Here is a 22,865-nt window from a genome sequence, read left to right as displayed (position 1 = left end):
TTTTGCTGTGCTGTACTGAATGTGCAGAAATTGGGAATCTGTTGGTGAACTATGGAATATGTCAGCGTGTCTCAATGCATGTAGGTGGTGAAGTGCAGCCACAAATAAGGAAAGTCTGAGTAAACTGTTTATGGCTTCAGCCATTTTCTCATTCACAAGAGTATCACATCAGTATCAGCAGAGCAACACTCATTCCTAGAATGTAGTTGCAGCTTTTCTGTTTTTTTCCCATTTTATTTCCACGTCCTGTTTGCTTCTGTTACATGCTTAGCACTTTCTGATTGGACAGCTCTGTGTCAGGAGAAAGGGGAAAGTGTTTCCTCTACCCCTCAAAATTTCTTTGGGCTAGTCTAAATTGACATGAGACAGGGGCGCCTGGGTGGCTCAGTCAGTTGTGTCTGACTCTTGATTGTGGCCCAGGTTGTGATCTCAGGGACCTGTGATCGAGCTCTGCACCGAGGTCTGTGCTAAGTGTGGAGCCTGCTTGGGATTCTTTCTCTCTCTCCCACTTCCCCTCCCCTACCTCTCTCTCCTAAAAAAATTGACATAAGAAATTAATGGGAAAAAGTGTAACTTTGTGTTACATATACAAGAGGCTCATAGACTGGTAAAATGAGGTGTATATGCCATCCTGAGCTAAGGAATGGGATAGGGCCTGATGCTTCAAAGGGGAGGAGGGCGATTCACAGGATGGTAAGAAGAAGAGTAGATGCTTAATAATTAGATGCCTGCCCTGCCATGCAGACAGGTCACTCAGATAAAACTTATCTCTGGTAATAACTCTTATTCTGGGAAAGATACTCCATTTATTTATTTTCTTTTTCTTTTTTTTAATGTTTTAATGTTTAATGTTTATTTTTGAGAGAGAGCGTGTGCTTGTGTGTGAGATGGGAGAGGGGCAGAGGGAGAGAGAGAGGGAGACAGAGGATCTGAAGTGGGCCCTCGCTGACAGCAGAGAGCCTGACATGGGACTTGAACCCATGAACCACCCATGAACCATGAGATCATGACCTGAGCCAAAGTCAGACACTTAACCGACTGAGCCACTCAGGCACCCTCCATTTAGATTCTTCTAGGTGGTTAAGGGAGGGGCAGACGTTTCTCTTGAGACTTCAGGGTCTCAATTGACTTTAGCTCCGAATAGTCCACATGCCAAAGTGACACATTTTGAGGAGACTTGTTCTGAACGCCCTCAGCCCCATCCCATGCAGCCTCTTTGTAAATATGTTTTCATGAGACAACCATGATGTAGACCTAAAAGAAATAGGGAGGATAAGAAAGGAGGATATGTGGAACTGATTAACACCATTGCCAGTCTGGATTTCTGGAAGCAAACAGTGCAGCCTTACTTAGCCAGCTGTTCCGTGCCTTCACGTCCGGGCTGGCAAGGAATAGTTGGGAAAGACAGTGCACGTGTGCACACATGGAGGAGTTAGGTGGAGAGATGTTATCTGGGATACTCCTTTTCCATTCCCCCAGCTCCTGTTCCTCTACTGTCCATAGTTTTTCTGGCAAATGAAGAGCAGAAAACAAAAGACTTACCTTTTAAGTTATGCCACCTACGAATAAACCAAGGGAGCATTGCATTTCAGCCTGGAATGGGATTGTATTATTAGCCCAAATAAAAATGCCAGGAGGCTGTAGGCACCGTGGATTAAAAACAAAGAGACCATCATTAGTGGTAAATCTCTTATTTTTGTGGCATGTAATTGTCAGAAGCTGCACTAGGGAACTTCAAAAAGCCAGGGAGCTGTTACTCCCCATCTTGGTGACCTACTTATTTTATTGTGCCCTGAAGCATACCAAGGTTGATTGGTAACGGAGGAGCAACAGCTGATGGGGAAGACAACTCCAGGAATGTTTTAAATCCATCAGGGGGACAACTTTGTTTTGGACTTCAACTGGTGCAGGATTTGAATGATAAAGTGCCATCCTGGTTGGTCTGGGAAAAGGGAGACACACATGATCTCTCTCGTAAAAATATGAGTAAAATCACTTAATTCAGTGACAAAGCCTTTTTGTAACCAAATATATAAGAAAGATTGCTGGCATCAATTCTTTGGACCTGAGGATCCTGGAGTGAGGGTCATATAAAATCAGGCCCCTTTGGTAAATGTCGTTTCCTCCATTAAAAGCCCTAAAATTTGGTGGAGGCCCAATATGGAATTTGTACCCCTTTATTTAACAAGACCACTTAGGCTCAGGCCATGTTGTTGATAAATATTCTCTTTAAATGATTTTTATTAGAAACTTAACTGCCAGATACTTAAACTTAAGACAAAGTAGCCACCAGAATACTGTTCACATCTTGAGTGTGAAAATGCTGTATGATCCATCTGGGTTACCTGGTAAAAAAAATGTCAAGAAGTTTAAATGAAAACTTGTTTGCTGAACCCTGAACCTTAATGCATAGATATCCTGCTAAACCTTTAAAACAGCAACAGAACACAGCAGATCCAAAGTGTTAAATAAGAAAAAAACAAAAGCAAAAAAACCACAACAAACTTCTGATGAATCTGTTCAAATCAAAATTGAATCTCTATATAGTTCTCTAAAGAAATATTTTTGAATATGAACCTAACCCCAGGGGGTATTTTATTCACATCGAGTCCCTTAGCAGTAGTGTTTCTGAGTTTCCCTGGTAGTAAGAAGCTTTCCTACTTTAGTATTTTGTCTCCTCTGTTCTAAAATTCCACTCTGTACCAGGAAGAATGTAGCAGTCAGCTCATATAACACCTAAATTCTTTATAAACATACTCTCAGAGCAAGGCTGATTTCATGTGCATTTTACAAGTGTATGTGTGTGCTTTGAATATGTTTGTAAATGCATGCAGATAAATTGAAAGAGCAAAGTTCATTCCCAAAATTAAAAGAAAAAAAATTATGGCACTATTTTCAGCGTGAAGCTTCCTGTTCAGTCATCATGTTATGTGCTGACCTTCCTCCACAGACATGGCAATTTTGCGGCAAGGCCAAGACTGAATTGGACCCATTATGCAGATGATGCAGGATATGCATAATTACAAACACAAAAATTTTTTCATTTCCAGAGCATTTGTTCCACAGCCCAAGAAAAACACTAATATTCCCTTGTGCTTCAAATGTCTTCCCCAAAAGCTTGGGCTAAGGCCTTCCCATTGTGTCTGGGGAAGCTAATTATCTGGGGCCAGAGAAAGAGCCACTTGTTTGGGGGGAAGACCAGAGATGATGTCAGCCACTTAAGAGGGAGGCAGGGGTGACAGCTGAGAGACTTAATCCTGAAGAAGACTAGCCCAGTGGTTAATTTCTATTATACTTTTTATTCTAGCTCCTGAGGGTGAGTTGGTGGGTGGGGGTGGAATAAGATCCCAACCATTTGGTGACTGTGTAGCCAAGGCCCATTGCTTTTGGTATGCATATGTATTTCCCTCTTCAACAGAGGAGGTTTTATTTTCTTTTAATACCTTAAATGTTCTCTGCTTTTAAGAATAATTAATGACCTTTCCGGAATCCATCTCAGACAGTGATATACTGAGGAATGGATTCTAACAAAGCCCTTCTTCCTTGGGGCCTGATGCCCTCTGCCCCTGCCCACTGGGCACCACTCTGCTGTAATCACTACCTCTTCTGCTGTTCCTGACAAGCTCATTACTGCTCTTGCTGTTCCCTTGGCCCCCAGAACTCTTCTATGTTTTCAACTCAGAGCTCTGCTCAAGCATCATTTCCTCCTGCTCCCACCCCCCCCCCCCAACTTTTTCCTGCATTAAATGTCTTTACAGCCCATGTTTTTACCTGAAATTAGGTTATAAGTTTGTTTATTGTCTCTTCCTCACTAGGGGAAAGAGACTATCTCATTTAATCTCAATAGTATAATATGGAGCATGGAACTTAGTAGGTACTCACTTAGTATTTGTTGGATTAATGAATGAAAGATGTATATGAAACATACTGCAGAATGACTGACTCCCATTTATGGAGTGAATGAGCTATTAGGTGGAAGTTGAGGCATGGCTTCCTCTGTGAAGTATGTATATTTTTTAACAAACTAGGCAAAGAAAATAGGCCAACCTCTTCCCTATCATGTCACCAGCTGACTATCATCAGTTTTGATTTCCCATCATTATACACAGAGTGCACACACACAGATTCATATACCTGGCACACAGATACACATGCAAATATACATATACACACATAGTGTATGTGTGTAACATATGCACTTACATATACATGCATATATAATATAGGCATAACATATGTACATATGATACATATATTTATACAAACACACACATATTTTCCCCCTGGGAGCTACCTTAACAAGTGCAATTAAACCTGTCCATTATATTTTTGTCATATTTGAAACTACTACCGTCATGCTATGTGGGCAGGGGAGAGGATCTCTTGAAAATTACTTCCAGTTATGTAAAATGGGCCTTAAAATATTTTATTAAAGCTACAATATTCTCCTCATCCAAAGAATGTGCTAACTCACCCAGGGGGTCCTTGTGGCCTATCTCACCCTCAGCGTGGGACATAAAACACAATAAACTGCCCAAGCATGCATTAATTAACTAGTTTATTCATGCAAAAAATATTTAGGTGCTGGGAATGCAATTATGAGAAAGTTGGCCATAGCCCCTGCTCTCCCCACGCTGAGGTTACCTAATGGTTGGGCAGTCTGTTACTAGTAAAGCCTTCTGGGGTAAGCAAGGGCCCTCTGAACCAGTCCTGGGACCAGCTGTTTGTATTGCCAACTATGAACTAGCAGGGGAGCCACAAATGAGGAATGGAATTAGATCTATTTTGTATTCATGGATGGTCATGTTTATAGCATTGGAAAAATCACACAGCCCTAGTGAGTAGATACCAAAGTATAAAATAAAGGATGTGATATCAAAATATACATAAGTATTTAAATTTTAATCTATTTAGGATCCAAAGGATAAAAACAAAAATTTTGTCTTTGCTGTATTAATTGTTTTAACTGACAACTTATCAGTTTATTGTTTATTCAACCAGTGGTGTTTTGAATTCCCACTCTGTGGCAGTCACTGTTTAGGGCACTGGGGATACAGTAGAATATTCCTGCCCCATGGAACATACTTTGTGCTGGAGAAGACGTACCAGAAACACAATAAAGGTGTAGATACAGTGTCAGTGTGTGAGACAGTGGTTAGCAGGAAGGAGAGACACATGAGGGAAAGAAAGAATAGAGTAGGGAGGATGTGAAATTTTACATAAGATCAGGGGGTGACTCTGAGCAGCAACTTTTGGGTAAAGACATGTGGGAGGCAAGGAGTGAGCCTTGCAGAAATTGGGGAAGGAGCTGTCCAGGTGAAAGTAACCACACATGACAAGCCTCTGATGGGTGTCTGTGTTGGTGGTATGTGACTGGAGTGGAGGGACATGGGGAGAAGGGAAGGGGATGAGGCGGACAGGTCATGAGGAATCAGACCGTGTATGTGCTTGGAGGGCATGGGGAGGACCTTGACTTTTCCTGTGGGTAAGATGGGAAGCCATCAGAGGGTTTTGAGCAGAGGTGTGGTAAGGTCTGACTTCGATTTGAACAGGTAATTCTATTAAAGCTATGTGGCTGCTCTGTTGAGAAGACCAAGAAGAGGAAGACACTTGGGGAAGCGGGGTGACCAAGTGGGAGGCCCCTGTAACTATCCAGAAAGGGATGGTTGTTCCCTGAAAGAGACCTGTGGGAAAACATCTTCCAAAGGCCAAAGGAGCCCTAAGGCCAGAGACAAAGGCTGATAGGTCCAGTTTGACAACAAATGGTTTATTAAAGGGACTTAGGGACAGAGGCAGGTCTTGGGCAGCTATAAGCTGAGTAGATCTCTGTGACCCCACCTCCTATAAGACCTTCTTTCATAGCCCTACAGGCTGGGGAGTCATGCTGGTGGACCACCCCGGAGGGACCGTTGGGGAGTAGTTGTGTGTCACAGTCCTATCTCCTGAGCTGATTGAGGACTTCATGCCCCAAGGGTGCACTTAAGTGAGGTTAGATGAGAAAGAATGTTGGGAGAAGGGGGCTGCACTCAGGAAGGCTTCAGGTCATCACCCTCGAGTCTGGGTCACAGAGCAGTGTGTTCGGCCGGTGGTAGCTTGGAGATGGTGGGAAGTGATTGGATTTCAGATGTATTTTGAAGGGAGGACTAGCAGAAGCTGTGGTGGACGAGTTGTGAGACGAATCAAGGGTGGCTCAAGATTTCATTCTGAGCGCCTAGGAGGATGAAGGAGCCCATGTGGAGAGGGTAACAGGAACTTGGTTTCCAATAGAGACCTAAGTGGAGATTTCAAGTAGATTTGGACGTAAGTTTATATCTGGATGTAATAACTACCACTTGACCCTCTTTCAGCGCTTCCTTTGTGCCAAGCACTTTTCCAAGCGCTTCATCAATATTAACCTAATCCCCCTGTGAAGTGGGTACAACTTTAAGCTCCATTTGCACAGGTGAAAACCCAGCAGAACAGGTGGATTAAGTCACTTGCCTCCGGCTGCAGGGCTGGATACCGAACAAGACAGGCAGTCTGGATCCAGGGGCCTTGTACCTAATCTCGTAGGAAAGGAGACAGTTTCTATCCTTTTTTCACCTTATTCCTTGCTGGATGGCTGTGGCTGTGAAGAGACCTGCTGACAGCACTGTCTGGCCCAGGTATCAAAGGCCTGGCGCCTGGGAGAAAAATCAGCCCCAGGCTCCACACTTCAACATTTCAACTAATCTTGTGGCCTGAGGACACTCGCTTCAGAGCCCAAGTAAAGTGATTCATCCAAGATTTCTAAGTTGATAGATGAATAGTATTAGAGCAAATGAGAACAGTGTGTGAGGTGTAGGGATTTTGCCTCTCCCAGCTGTGTTATTCCTAGCTTCTCTTTCAGGGGAAGTACTGCAAGTTTTATCCAACAAATGTAAAACGCCAGTGTGAAAATACAAATAATTAAAATAGCTTTCTTTCACAGCATTAGAGTCTTTTGATATGTGGTTTTAATAAGCTTTATTATTGAATAAATATAAAGGAACATATTTAAAATGTATATTAAATTATAAAGAACAGCAGTACAACCCCATCACCCAATTTAATAAATAGAATATTGTCATCACCCACAAGCCCTCAGGTTTTCCTACTGACCATATCTTCTTTCTTCCAGACATCTCACCCCTCCCTCCTATGTCACCACCTTCCTGGGGTTTGTGATATTAGCTACATTATTTTTCTTAACAGTTCTCCTGCCTACACATGCATCAAGAATGATATAATTTAATTTCACTTCTTTTTGAACCTTGTGTAAATGGAATAATACTGTATGTATTATTTCATAGCTTGCTCCTTCAACACATTATTTGTGACATTTTCCCATATCATTACCTGCAGCAATAGTTCCTTTGGTTTTTATTGCTGTGTTTTCCATTATGCTGATATACCACAATTCACTTATCCATTGTATTACAGTTTGTTATTTGCCTTGTTTCTAGTTTTTTGCACTTAAGAATGTCCTTCTATGAGCATCCTTTTTGTTTTTGTTTTTCTGTGAGCATTCTTTTTTTTTTTTCTAATGTTTATTTTTTCAGGGAGAGAGAGAGAGAGAGAGCGAGCAGGGGAAGGGCAGTGAGAGAGGGAGACACAGAATCCAAAGCCAATTCCAAACTCTGAGCTGAACTCACGAACCTTGAGGTCATGACCTGAGCCAAAGTTGAAAGCTCAACCAACTAAGCCACCCAGGCGCCCCTCTGTGAGCATTCTAAACATACAACCTGTGAACATGTGTAAGCGTTTCTCTTGAATTAAAAAGTCAGAGGAGAATTGCTGTGCTGTAGGCTGAGTTTATCCTCAACTTTCTCACTTAGCACCAAGGCGTTTTCTTAAGGTGGTTCCAGTTTACTCTTATCAGCCATATATAAGATACTGTGTCTGCACTTCCTTGTCTGCACTTGGGATTGTCGTATTTCTCTATTTTAGTCAGGGAGATAGGGAAGGGGGAAGAGTAATGGACTCTCATGTGGTTTTAATTTGCATTTTCTAGATTATTAATGAGACTGAACTTTATTTTTTGCCATCTGATTTTTTTTTTCTTTCATAAAAGTCCAGGTATATTCTTGTTGAGGTCTCTCCCCTTTTGTTGCTGATGTCTAGGACTTCCTTGCAGATATGATGCATGGCAGATATCTCTTACACATGGATGTAGAATAAATTGGATGGTCTTTTCATCTCTTTATGGTGCCTTTTGTAAAAAGTTCTTAATTTTAATGATATGAAATTTGTTTTTCTCTTATGATTGGTGTTTTCTGTGTCTTGGTAGAGGAAATCTTTCCTTACCCGGAAGTTGTGAGGATATTTGGGTATATTTCTTCTAAAATATTTCTTGTGGAGCCTTTTATACTTTGATATTAAATCCACCTAGAATTGATTTTTCCATTTGGTGTGAAGTAAGAGTCTACTTTCAATTTTTTCTATATAGTATTTTACCATTATTTCTATTATCATTTTATTCATTTTAAATGTATATTATTAACATTCTATTTTGTTCACATCTAAATAGTATGATTCTGCTTATTAATACAAGGAAAAAATACGTAAGGTTTTTGATTGAGAATTAACATCTTTACACACTAACTTTTTAAACCCTAGTATAATATCTCTTTCCAGTTATTTAGATCTTCTGTACAATCTGTTAATAAACCTTAAAAGTATCTTCTCTGAGACCTTGTGCATATTTTGTTAAATTTATTACTATATAGATATTTTTTGTTGCTATTATACATTTTTTTTAACATTTATTTTATTTTTGAAAGACAGAACACAAGCAGGGGAGGGGTAGAGAGAGAGGGAGACACAGAATCCAAAGCAGGCTCCAGGCTCCGAGCTGTCAGCACACAGCCTGATGCGGGTCTCAAACCCATGAACTGTGAGATCATGACCTGAGCTGAAGTTGGACTCTTAACCAACTGAGCCACTCAGGTGCCCCTGTTGCTATTATAAATGTTATCTTGTTTTAAGATTAATTTTCTATATATTCTTTGTTACTTTTCAGAAATGCAATCACTTGTATATATATTTAAAAACAAATACTGTGCTAAATTTATTAATTTGATAATTTATTAGGGTTTTTTTTGCATTTTATGTACACAAAAATATCATCTGCAAAGAATGAGTTTTGTTGTTTTCACTCTCTTTTACTTCCTGCCTTACTGTGCAGGTTCTGACCACAAATAGGATGTTGAGCAGAAGTGGGAGTAATGGGTGCCCGTCATCTTGATGAGGATCTCCGAGGGAAAGTTCTCCCTTGCATGGTGTTTGCCGTAAGGGTTTGGGGTTAGCTCTATTAGGTTTAGGGAGCTTCTTCTGTTTCTAGTTTGCCAAAAATTACTACCATGAAAAGATACTAAAATTTATTCAGTGCTTTCTCTGTATGCATTATGATGATAATATGTTTTTTATTCCTTTAATGTATTATTATGGTGAATTATATTAACTGATCCAGTAATGTTAACCCACACATTATCAGCAGAGTGATATTACCTCCAATGGGGCTAAAAATAGTTCTTGGGGGGGGGGGAGAAATCTTATTCTTTTTATATGTACAGCATAGCTATATATACAGTACATGATAGATATACAACATATCTTCCGTGTTAAAATTTAAGAGGGAATTGATACATTGGACTTCATCAAAATTAAAACTTTTGCTTTATGAAAGTCCCTGTTAAGAGGATAAAGAGAGAAGCTATAGCCTGTGACAAGATATTTGCAAACTACATATCCAACAAAGGACTGGTATCTAGAATATATAAAGAAAACTTAAAACTCAGTAGTGAAAAAACCAAGCAATCTAATTAGAAAATGAGCAACAGACATTAAACATATTTTTCACTGAAGAGGATATATAGCTGGCAGATAAGTATCTGAAAAGGCATTCAGTATCGTTACCAATAGTGAAATGCAAATAAAATGAGTTATTGCTATACACGTATCAGATGACTTAAAATAAAAATAGTGGTAATATTAAATGCTAGTGAGTATTCAGAGAAATTAATTGCATGTTTAGTTTAATAAGGAACTGTCAAACTGTTTTCCAAAGTCATAGTTACAGTTTACATTCTCACCAGCAATGCATGAGTGATCTACTGTATGACCCAGCAGTTGTACTCTGGGACATTTATCCTAGAGAAATGGAAACTTAGGTTCATACAAAAACCTCTCCATGAATATTCAAAGCACTGTTATTCATAATAACTAAGAACCAGAAACAGCCCAGATGTTCTTTGACAGGTGTAAACTAACTGTGGTTAGTCCATTCCATGAAACACTACTCAGCAATCAAAAGGAATGAAATATCAATACATTTAACACCTTGAATGAATCTCAGAGGCATTATGATGAATGATAAAAGCCCATCATAAAAGGTTACATACTGCATGATTCCATTTATATAGCATTCTTGAAATGACAAAATTATAGAAATGAAAAACAAATTAGTGGTTGCCTGGGTTTAGGAACAGGGCATGACAGGAAGAAATAGAAATGAATATAAAAGGCAACATTCCTTGTGGTGATGGCACTGTTCTGCATCCTGACTGTGGCTGTGTATACACAACCTATTATACACTGATAACATTACATAGAACTAAATACACACATAAGTACATGTAAAACTGGGCACATCTGAGTAAGATCAGTAGATTGTATTAATATCAAGTTCCTGGTCATGTTATTCTACTGGAGAGGAGGGGATTCAAGGGAGAGGATGATTGGGGAAGAAACCTGCTAGTGGGGCAGTAATGAAAAAAAGTTGAGAAATACCATGTTAAATAAACTAAACTCGTATTAACTGGATAAATCCAATTTAGTCATGATGTAATTCTTCTTTTCATTGATCTCTAGATTCTCTTTGATGATAATTTATTTGAGATTCTTATATCTATGTCCATGATTGAGGTTGACCTATAATTCTCATTTTGGAGAATAGAAGTATAAATGCAATGTACTTTGTCAGGTTTTGATGTCAGGAAGTTCTGACCTCATAAAATGACTTGATGGGTGGTCTCTTTTTTTTCTGAAAAAAATTTTTTCCTTTAAAGTTTGATAGAACTGTTCAGTAAAACTACCTGGTCTTACATTTTCCTTATGGGAAGATTTTAAGAATTCCCTTTATTTGATGATTATTGGACAAGTCAGGTTTTTAACTTTCTTCTTGGATCAGTTTTGAAGTTATACTTTTTTAAAACTTCTGTAGTTCTTTTTTCAAATATGTTGGCATAAAGACATTCATTATTTCCCTCTCATTGCCTTCTAGATATATACAGCATGTATAATTATGTACCCTTTTTCATTCTTAAGGTTATTTGTGCTTTCTTTTTTCTTGATTTTCCTAACAATTTTCCAATTCTATTACATAATCTTCTTAAAGAATTTTTACCTATGTGCTTTTTAATTTTGATAACTTCTGCTTCTATGATTATTATTTCCTTTCTAGTATTCTCTGATTTATTTTGCAGCCCTTTCTGTAACTTGATAAGTTAGAAGCTTATTGTATTAAATTTCAGTTCTTCTTTTCTAATATAAGCAATGCACCTGTCCCTGATAATACTGCTTACCTCCATTCTTTCTTTTTTAAATTTTTTAATGTTTATTTAGTTGTGAAAGAGAAAGAGAGAGACAGAATGTGAGTGGGGGAGGGGCTGAGAGAGAGGGAGACGCAGAATCAGAAGCAGGCTTCAGGCTCTGAGCTGTCAGCACAGAGCCAGACGCAGGGCTCAAACTCACAAACGGTGAGATCATAACCTAAGCCAAAGTCAGACACTTAACCAAATGAGCCACCTAGGCACCCCTGCTTACCTGTATTCTTAAAGTTTTTACATATACTATTTTCATTTTTGTTTGGTTCTGGATATTTTCTAATATTCATTAATATTTCTTCTTTGACCAACAATTCATTTAAAAGTATGTTTCTTAGTTTCTAAATTTTTCAAATTGTCTTCTATCTAGTTTTGGTAAGTAGATGCTAGTTATATCTAGATAACTGGTTTGGATAACTAGAGACATCATTGTATTGTGATCAGTGTTCATGGTCTATTTGATACCAGTTTTTTGGTATTTGTTAAAACCTGCTTCGTGTCCTAGCATCTGGTCACTTGCCATAAGAGTTTTAGGTGTGGATTATGAAGAATATGCATTCTTCACCTGTTGGTCTATGTATGACCATTAGATCAGCTTGTTCATTTGTTGTTTATATCTTCTGTTTCCTTGGTAATTCTTCTCCCTCTTTGATCTATCACTTACTGAGAGAGGTGTAATTAAAAATCTCCCATTATGATGATGGACAGTTCTTGCTTTCTGCACTTCTGTCAGTTTTTGTATTAATAATTTTGAGGCTAAGTTATTAAATATATACCAACTTAGAATTATTATTATCATATATTTCTGATGAATTAAAACATATAGTAATTTTGTTGTAACTCTTTCTAATAATGCTTTTACTTTAAAGTCTATTTATAGGCAACAATATATCAGGGGTTTTTTTTCATTAATATTTTGTCTTATATGGATTTTTTATCCCTTTACTTTTATCATTGTTGAATCTTCGTATTTTTTTAAAGTTTATTTATTGTTGAGAGAGAGTGAGCATGAGTGGGGGAGGGGCTGAAAGAGAGGAGACAGAGAATCCTAAGTATGCTCCACACTGTCAGCAGAGTCTTATGTGGGGCCTGAACTCATGAACTGCGAGATCATGACTAAGCCGAAATCAAGAGTCAGACACGTAACCGGCTGAGCCACCCAGGTGCTCCAAATCTTTGTATTTTAGATGTGTCTTTTGTGAACAGCATGTTGGATTTCATTTGATTTTTCAGTTTGATAGTCTTTTTTTTTTAACTGGAAATTTTAGTCCATTTATGTTTATTATCAAGTACTGATATAGTTTATTTCTATAATCATGTTTATTTTTCTTGTCTTTCCTTCTTTTACATTAATTGTAGTTTGTAGTTTTTGTTTGTCTAAATTGTCTTTATTTTTCCCTTGCTCTCTGAACATCTCCTCACTGAATAAACAGTCCTATTTGGTCATTTTCTGTCAGCTTATTGAAGCATTGGCTTCTCTTGTTGAGAAGATGGTAGTCAGTCTAATCATCATTCCTTTGAAAGTAGTCTTATTTAAGATCTTCTCTTTGTTGTTGGTCTTGTATAATTTCGATGTCTATTTGCACAGTTATTTTTGGTTACCCTGCTTGAGATACCATGAGATTTCTAATCTGATGAAGAAATCTTTCATAAATTCTGGAAATTCTCAGCCAGTGTTTTTTTTGTTTTGTTTTGTTTTTTTTGTTTTTTTTTTTTTAATATTGTCTCTCATTCTCTCCCTCTTCTCCTTAGGAATTCAGGTTAGATAGTTACCTATGAGCTTTTACCACTCTGTCCAACATGGGGCTCAAACTCACAACCTGAAGATCAAGAGTTGCACGTTCTACCATCTAAGCCGGGCGCCCCTCCCATGTGTTTTAATCTCTCATGTTTTCATCTCTGTCTCTCTATGCTATCTAGATAATTTTGTATTTACGGTAGTAGTTTTCTTCTCCAGAAGCTCATTCAGTTCTTTTTCAATTCTGTGTCTTCTTTTCTAATATTTTCATTTTCTTTCGTATTTTCTTGTTTCCTTAAACATATTAAACATACTTATATTTCCTGCTAAATAATTCTAGTGTCTGAATTCTTTGCAGGTCTGATTCTGGCTTCCCCCCATCCCTGGCCCCCTTGCTGGCTCTGGTTTGTGTTTATGGTAACTTGATTTCTTATGTATTTCATGGTTTATTTATTTTTATTTTTTATTTTATTACCATGTGTAACTAAGGAACATTCTGTCTGGGAAGGCTGGCTTTGAGGTATCTTCCTCCAGAAAGGATTAGTATTTGCTTTTCCCAGGTGCCCGAGGCCACTACCAACCTGGAAATACTTCAGCTATGTTCTCAGACTGGAAGGTTTTCAGACCACACAAGTAGTTTCAGCCGTAAGCCCCTATGTGGGACAGCTTATAGTTATAAATTCTTAGGAGATTTCTTTTCTCTACCCTGCACCCAGGCTTAAGGCAGACAATTTTCCTTGCTGTCCTTAGCTTGGGGGTGGGGCTTATTGCTAATTTACCCTTTAATTGAGCCCTTTAGGAATTCAAGCTTCAGGCATCACATCTTCTGTCAGATTTCCCATCTTGGGTTAGCCCTAGGTTGTTTTCCTTCTTTGCCTTCTTCACAAGACCTTTAAAAAACTCAAACTCAGAAGTCTCCTTGGTTTGTTCAAAAGCCTCGGGGTCTGAAAATCAGGATGAGTGCTCTGTTTACCATTCTGGATTCCAGCTTGAACTTGGCCTCTGATAATTCTTTCTTGCTCACCCTCTAATATATTTTAAATAATGTTATTACGTTTTATTTAATTTTTTTCCACAGTAAGGTGTCTAATCCATTATATTGTAGGAAATGGCAGTCCTATAATAAGCCTTTACAAGTTCAGTTTTGCTTTGGGCTGTTTGTTTATTTTGTTCTTCTTTATCAGTTTGATTTTTTTCTATGTTTGTGTAGGAGTTTTATAGGTACAAGTTTAGTTTTAACAGTCTGTACTTAGCATAGACTGTTATGAGTGCTTCTCATAGACTGTTAGGAATGTTTCTGGTGCTTCTGTTGATAAAACCAAAAATATTGAGTACCTATTCACACCAGACAGTATTCTAGGAATGGGGATGCAGAAGTGAGTAAAATGGACCAAAATCCCTGCCGCCCCAACCCCATCCCCAAGAAGCTTGGATTCTAGTGGGGAAGACCCTGCATTATGTAGTACATTAGATGGTGATAATACTAAGGAGAAATGAAGGAGAGAAGGGACTTTGCATTTTTGGAGAGAATAGCTCAGGAATACCTTACTGGGAGGGTAATATTTTTAAAGAATAGGGGGTGTGAGCCATGAGCACTCCAGACAGAGAAAAGACCTTCATGTCTTATAAATGTCTAAGAGAATATGGAATGAAAATTCTCCGTGGTTTCATATTTGTTCTATGTCACATATATTGCTATTTATTATTTTTTTCCCTCCTAAATCTCAATTTTCTCTTTACCCAAATTTCTCTGAACCCAACTCTCAGTAATTTTGATTCTCTAGCTAGGAGAACTGACTGTTTTTAAAATTTTTATTGTAGTTTATTAATTTTGAGAGAAAGAGCACATGCATGTGCGCAGGGCAAGGGCAGAGGGAGAGAGAGAGAAAGAGGGAGAGAGAATCCCAACAGGCTTCGAGCTGCCAGCGCAGAACTCCACGCATGGTCTGAACCCACAAACCATGAGGTCATGGCCTGAGCAGAGAGCAGGAGTTAGACGCTCAACCACCTGAGCCACCCAGACACCCGTAGGAGAACTGACCCTTCTTGAACGAGCTCTTTAACCTCTTTTGAGGTGGTTTCCCCTTGTGTCAGATGAGACCAGTGCCTGTCTCTCAGGATTGATAGTGAAGTGAAGTAACATTTGTATAAGTGTCTGACATTTCATGAGTACTCAAGAAATGCTAGTTCTTTTTCTTTTGTTTTTCCTTCCCTGTCCACACCGCTTTCAGCACTTGTTTTTAGTACTTATCAATTAATTTGCAGTAAGATTCTCATGCAATTCCATGGAGAAACCGTGTGGTAGGCAATTAACTGAAGACAAATAAACATTAGAAAACTTCATTTTAAAAAAAGAAACTTTCCAAAGTGGTTTTGAAAGGCTGAGTTTGCTGCTCAGCGTTCAGGAGATAAAGTCAAGCCCTGTGCATTCCTCCCTTGAAGTTTGTTCATTATATTGCAGATCAGCAGCCCCAGGAAATCTCAATTTGTATATGTAACTGTCTGCAGAATCTCCAGTTACAGTGAGACTCCAGAGGCATATCACCTTCCTATGCGAGTACATATATATTCACCTATCTTCTCTTAGCCATTAACCTAACCTAGCTGTAATTTTGCAGTATATTTTGGGAAGTTGGCATACCACTAAAAATGGATTCATGAAGTTTTCGTTTGAATGAAACAAATCTAAGTTTAGAAATAAAAGTAGAGCCGAAAATCACTACTTTTCTTTAGTGAGATTTTCTTTGATTTGAGAGTCATGAGAGCCCTTATTTGTGGTACTGGTTTTGATACGGACTTACAATGTGGGGGCTCAGTCAGTTATTTTGCCCTGTCATAAGTGATATTTCCATCATTTCCTTCCCTTGTATGGCTGTTGAGATTTCGTAGGACCTGAGCACCATCAAGGTAAGACAAGCACTAAAGATCAACGAGCACAACCAATTTATATTGTCTGCTTTTGGTCTGTCCCCAGCCATACCATTGACCATGCCCTGCTGGACGTGCCCTTCCTTCGACTCCTTGAGGAGATGCCCTCTGACCTCTGAGAGCAGCTGGACCACACATTCTGAAGACACCAGTAGTCCTAGTTTTGATCCCTCATACACCGACCTGCAGCTTATCAATGCGGAGGAACAGATGAGTAGCAGGGCTTCTCAGGCTGACTCGACTGGTAAGATGGAGCCCACAGGGCTTTGAAGATCACTTTTGGTGACCTGTTGCCACTCCTAAAATCTCTGCAGCTTTGTTTGCAGAATGAGTTCAGATGTAGTAGTCCTACAGTCAAAAAGCTAGGATAGAGTGGTTCAAAATTGCATTGGGAAAAAACACGTACACAGATTGGCTGATTAGTTGGCAGGATGTTAATACTGGGAAACCATTTGACAATATATCTTAATGTGTTATTTTCTACTATTCGGTACAAGTACTGTTCCTTGTCAATTTATTTTCTCCTTGGATGACTGAACTATACATAGTATGCACAAGGCTGAATCTTTCACCCAGCCACCCATGCATCTTTCGTTTTCAGCAAGAGGGAGGTAGATTTGAGCAGAGAAAAAGCAAATGTTATGTCAAGTGGAATGAGTCAGGACTCAGCCACTGTGTCCAGACCACAAATCATTTTGCAGTTATATTTTTTCTTTTGTGCTTGAATTGAGCTATATACATCAGTCTGTAACATCCTGTGCTCTCATTTATTAAATTTCTAAGAGGTGTAGGAAGGATGCTGCCTGGCTTAGCAGGTGAAATAAGGGCCTATTAATAAGCACTGTATCTGGGTTAGGTTTAGAATGGCATTGGATAGATGTAGTGCATTCTTGGTGTTTTGTTTATTTGGCCCAAGGGTTTATTTTCCTTTGAAAGTAATAAAGTTACTAATAATTTCTCTGTGGATAAATTTTCCAGGTGTATCCAATAATTTTGTTTTTCTCAAAAACATTGTTTAGGAATTTGTCTCTGGATCATTTTTCAAATTTGGGTAACATTCGTCCTTGTGCTATATGTTATTGGAGGATTCTACACATGGAGAGAGAGATTTCTTGCAGACTAAAGGGTTCAGACAGGATTTGGTTTGGTATTTGATAGTATTGCAAAGAATCCTAGTTTATCATAGTCTGCCTTCACGAGCCCCAGTTCTTTATAGCATTTTGTTTTTACACCCTCTCCGTTCTGTTTAATCTCTATGGCTGAGGATCACGGTCAGTGGCTGAACTGTGACAAGCCCATCTCCACTGTGGGGAAAGTTTCATGTTGGGAAGGCACCATCAGAAGCCAAGGCAATTAGGAAAAGAGGCTGTACTCACCCCTTCCTTCGCCTCCTCGCCCTCAACCACCAGCCTTCCCATAGAGGACACATAGAACAAACACATTGGTCAGGAGTACTCAGACTCTGGGGTTAGACTGCTCAGATCCTCATTCTTCCATGTACCAGCTGTGTGACTTTGGGCAAGATCCTTAATGTCTTTTTGATTCAGTTCCCTCACCTGGAAAATGGAGATAATAGTAGTACTTACCTTACCAAGTTGTTAATAGCTCCAAGTGAGACAGTTTAAAATTTTTTTTTTTCTTCAACGTTTATTTTTTTGGGGGACAGAGAGAGACAGAGCATGAACGGGGGCGGGGCAGAGAGAGAGGGAGACACAGAATCGGAAACAGGCTCCAGGCTCTGAGCCATCAGCCCAGAGCCTGATGCGGGGCTCGAACTCACGGACTGCGAGATCGTGACCTGGCTGCAGTCGGATGCTTAATCGACTGCGCCACCCAGGCGCCCCGTGAGACAGTTTATATACAGCAACTTATATGATGCTGGCCACAGAATAAGTGATCAGCAAGGATCTGGTTGTTTTCCCCTCTCTCGCCCCAGGGTTCTTACTGTTTCAGAGAGGTGGAAGAGGGCCCGTCACAGTGTGAAAGTCAGGACCTCTAGGCTCAGGTTGGTTTTTTTCAGTGGACTCTCTGCTTAGATGAAAATTGCTTTAATTCCTAAAGGTTCTAGTGATGAAAATCAGAGTTCTAGTCGGAACTGGACATTATTAATCTGTCTCCAAAGCGTATAATTGTTTTCAGTATCTCCCTTTTCTGAAGCCATGCTAACAGTATTACAATTCCCACTGAGAAAACCTCTTCTCTCATTGTTTTGATCAGGGTCCTGGCAGGTGGCAGATGGTATCCTCAAAAAGGTTTTATTTGAAGAGGGTTTAATGAAACGACTCTTACAGAGGCAGCAAGAGCTAGAATCATGGGAAGAGGGGCTGGCCAACAGGTGCTGTGGCTGTATGAAGGACAGAGCCACTGCCAGAGATTTGGTGAAGTGGGGAGTAGGGGGGAATAAATGCCCAGATCTTGTGCTCGTGCTTCCCACTGGCAGATCCCAGCTGGAAGTCAAAGGGCACAGGGCCCTGGTGAGGCAACCCACAGAGATCAGCCCCCAGGGCATAGAGCTGTGGAGAAGGGTGGGAGAATGGATTTGGGGTGATGGTGCGGGTGAAGCATGTGGAGAATAGCCAACACACTTTCATCTCCACCAGGAATTCAGTGGCCTGGAGTCCAGGATCACTCTGGAGAAGCGAAGGCAAAACTAGGGCTGTAGAATGATGAGCGATGCTCCTACATCTCTCCTTCAGCACGAGATAGTTTCTGTAGTTACAGGAGGCTAGAGGTGTGGCCTTTTGGCAACCATCCTTTTTTACAGAAGCAATCATAATCATAGCCAGCACACAGCATGTGCTGTGTGCCAGTACATGATGTGTATCATCTCTGGCCTTTACAACAGTCCTGAGAGGGAGGAATCTTTCTCCTCATTTCCTAGTTGACCCTGAGTCTGGGAGGTTAAGATGCTTGTCTGAGACAGTACTACTAAGAAATGGATGTGCCTGGATTTCAACCAAAGTTCCAAAGCCTTTCCCCATGGTTCTCAAACCTAGTGGTGCCCCAGAGTCATCATGTTTATCATTTTGCTAAGTTACCCTCCAGACCTTCTATACAGATAGGGTAGAGGATGCGTATGAATATATAACATATTTTACCGTGGGTTTATGTTTAACGTAAATAGAATCAAAAGGTTTTTAAATAAGGTGTATAGTAGGTGGAGTCTGAGGAAACAGTTCATGTTCCCTTAACAGATATGAGTGCTGATAGATAACTGCTATGTGCCCACAGTATGGTGTTATGTAAACACGTTTCCGGACACTCCATTTTGAAAAGAAATCTCCTCATTCTTTAGTAATCAGCCAAGGGTCCAGGTTGGCCCAGAGGAATGCCTCCATCTGTGTAGGGTAGAGCCACCTCCCTTCCCTCTTCACCCGCCTATTCTTCTAGGCCCAAAAGTGGCAAGCAGTGTCCCTTTGGGCCCTGGAAAAATGAAAGGCAGGGTGGTGAGCGGCCTAGGCTGTGTGGACCGCCTCTGGATACAGCCCCAGATATAAGACCTCCATGAGCCTCTTTCTGAACATCCTGACTTGTGTAGTCATGTTAGAGTTCTGGCTTTGAAAAGCCTTTAACTCTTCCTGGATAAGTAAATACAAGGTTTAGGAGAGTGACCAAATATTTCTAACCCTGTGACATTTATCTTTCTACTTCAGTCGTAGAGAAGTTATAAATGCTTTCATTTGAGCTATTGAGAGCTTCCAAGAGATCTGTGCTGATTATTATTCTGTACTGACTACCTTCCCACCACCTGGCACCAGGGCTGTGTCTGTGGCCAACTCTTGGAAGGCTCTACTTGGAGGCTGGATCGTTCGGTCAGGATAAACGAAATCATCGTGAGGCCATGGAGCAGATCCTCATCTGTCCATATTTCTGGGCACAGCCCTCTCCCCGGAACTGTCGTTCCTCATCTGGGAAGTGGGGCAGAGGGTCCGTGCCCAGGCTGGGCAACAGGGTGTGTGTGAAGGTGCTTCGTACGGTGCAAAGTACAGTAGGAATTCACAAAATAAAATCCTGATTCCATAGCTCTGTGTCTCATTTCCCTCTGATATGGGAAATAAGGATAATTTCTGCCTACTCCTTTACTGCCCTAAAGAGGACGGTAAACTGTGTACGTGGTGGGATGAGACCTGAGGAGGGTTTTGCAGTCCTCCGAAGTGAGCCATGGGTGCATGCAGACAGGTGCTGTGGGAAGTTCAGTGTGGTTAGTTTCTGTACCGAGGCCTTGAGGGTCCTTGGGAGGAACTGCCTTGGGGAGACTTGAGGTATTTATCTGCCTCCCCTGCCCCATGCCTTTTAGCACTGCAGAGGGAGGTAGAGGGTGAAGAATTGCAGCCTCCATCAGGAGACCCCTCAGCCTAGCTGGCCCGGGCTTTCCCTGGCAGCATGCTGTGTGAGTGTGAAACTCTGTGATTCATCTTATGTGTGCAGGGGGTTATGGGGGCCCGGGTCCAGCCTGTGTCCCTTGGCCCCACTGCTCCATGCTGAGCTGCAGCAAGCCGCAGACTCCTCCCTGTCTTCTGTGGCAGGACTTCTGCAGGGATCCGGCAGCCCTGCAGGGCAATCCTGATTCCCAGCACAATTGTGGAAGGAGAGACTCTGTGATCAGCCTACACTTTCTTCTCATTTTCTCACCAAGGGGGTAATTAGGAGGAGGAAGGCAAACAAATCCCCTCACCTTGGTTACATCACAGGGTATGCTGATATTTGTTCGGGGATGCAGCTATCCAGAGCAAATGATGGGAGAGCTGAGAACAGGCAAGAGCTTTATTAACACTTGTTTCCTCTCTCACCCCCTACTTCCCGAGGGGACCCCCTTTCCCTAGATAACAGGCATGCCCTGTCATCTTCACCAGTCAGCAGAGCTCTGTAATGCCACTAATTTTACATGGGATGATAAACAGGAAGAGTGTCGAGGGAATAAAAATAAGCCTTCTGCCTTGGAAGTCCATTGCAACCAGGAAAGAGAAAACACAGAAATGTTTGCAGTAGCACAAGCTGTTGTTTAGGTGGTGGGCTTCCATTCTGATTTTCTTTTACCTATCAGGTAAGTGCAGAGTTTAAGTGTAGGATTAGAACGCTCAGGCATATATGCCAACTGAGGAATGTCAAGACTGGATAGAGCACACAGCAGGTGTTTAATGATTGTCAGTTGAGTGGGTCCTTGAATGAACGGAGATTGCAGGTGGGGAGGGTCATCTGCCTCCCAGACATCCGTGTCCCATTTGGGTTTAGGAGTCCAGCATTTCCCTCAAGTGTGTTCCATGCAGCAGTTCAAGAAAAGCCAAGATGCCGGGGGCCAGTATGTTAGATCATGCTTTGCCCTCTTTGTTGGAGAGTACTAGCAAGTATTAGGTTATGAAAGACTTTGAGAAGTTCTGCAAATGTATATATGTGTGTATATAGGTATACTTTATATATATATTTTTGTATACATACATATACACATATATTTATGTACATATAAAAATACATTTAGCCTTCCATTAGCCCATACTGACTACCTGGTCAGTAAAACCCGTACATAACATAAATTGGCAAATTTAACTTGGAAGTTCATGCCATTGCTAAAGTGTTGGGAAACCAGAGAAACCGGAAAAAAATATTTTGATGAATTTCCCTGGATCTACAAAGTTAGCCCTGCTGTGTCTCATGCTCTGCTACACCTCTTGGCCATTTTTTTTTTTTTTCAATTCTAGATTCAACAGACCCAGGACTACATTTTGCCAGACTTTGTGTTAAACCCTCATGGGTTTTAAAACAAATGTAGACCATATGTTCTTGATTCATTGCATTTAACTGATCGAAGTGGAATTCTGCCAGAGCAGTAGAATATCTCCAGGGATTCTTGACTCTTTGTCTCAGAAATAAGTGTTTATGCTGGGTAGAAAGCTATGGACTTAAGATCTCAATTTTTGTGACAAGAACTTTTTAGATGCTCAGAATGTTTCTCTGGTTGTTGTTAGTTAAGGATGGTGGGAGAGAATCATCAGGGGTGCGTGACTCCTTGCAAGATGTGACATGTTTCTCTGTTGTCAGTTTTGTCCTAATCCTGCTGCAGCTGGTAGAGCAGTAGAACGGAATTGGGGGTCCAGATTCCCGGGAAACGGTAATTATCATCATGCATGGTGGGGTAACAGGGGGATTCTTATTGTTCTCAAGACACGTTCATATTTCATGATTTTTTTTTTGCCTTGAATATATTTTCCTCGAAGACAAAAATGAATTAATTTGTTTTTTAAATTATTTTGCCTAGCTACAAATTTCATCAATATTCATATTCTTCCTGAACAATAGTCTCTTCCTCAAAATTAAAGAACAGTAGAATAGTTTTTAAGAAACAAATTACATCATTTTTCTCTTTCATTAATGTATCTAAATTTGGCCACATTTCTGTTTTTAGGGTGCCCCAGGATCCTTGATACTCTTGTCCCTATTAAGTTGTGCATTTTGGATTTCAGTCAGTGCTTAAAACAAACAAACAAACAAACAAACAAACAGGCAAAAACACCTCTAATGACTGGTTTCTTTGAAAGTTTCTCCAGAGAGGTTCCAAAGTTTTCTCAGAAACACAAATGCTTATTGAGTAAAACTGGTAT

General features: G+C 40.2%; 1 protein-coding gene across 6 annotated transcripts in view; it reads left to right on the top strand.

Moving 5' to 3' along the window:
- The window catches only part of STON2 (stonin 2), a 144,318-nt gene that overhangs the window by 44,332 nt on the left and 77,121 nt on the right, over positions 1 to 22,865 (top strand). For all 6 annotated transcript variants that reach the window (XM_045060332.1, XM_045060334.1, XM_045060333.1 and 3 more), the window contains one exon: positions 16,316 to 16,513. In XM_045060332.1, coding sequence (XP_044916267.1) covers positions 16,316 to 16,513 — 198 coding nt within the window. The remainder of the gene's footprint in view (positions 1 to 16,315; positions 16,514 to 22,865) is intronic.

Source organism: Felis catus, chromosome B3 (assembly GCF_018350175.1).
Source record: "Felis catus isolate Fca126 chromosome B3, F.catus_Fca126_mat1.0, whole genome shotgun sequence".
Lineage (NCBI taxonomy): Eukaryota > Metazoa > Chordata > Mammalia > Carnivora > Felidae > Felis > Felis catus.
The sequence above is the reverse complement of the archived record's forward strand: the minus strand, read 5'-3'. Positions and strand labels throughout refer to the sequence as shown.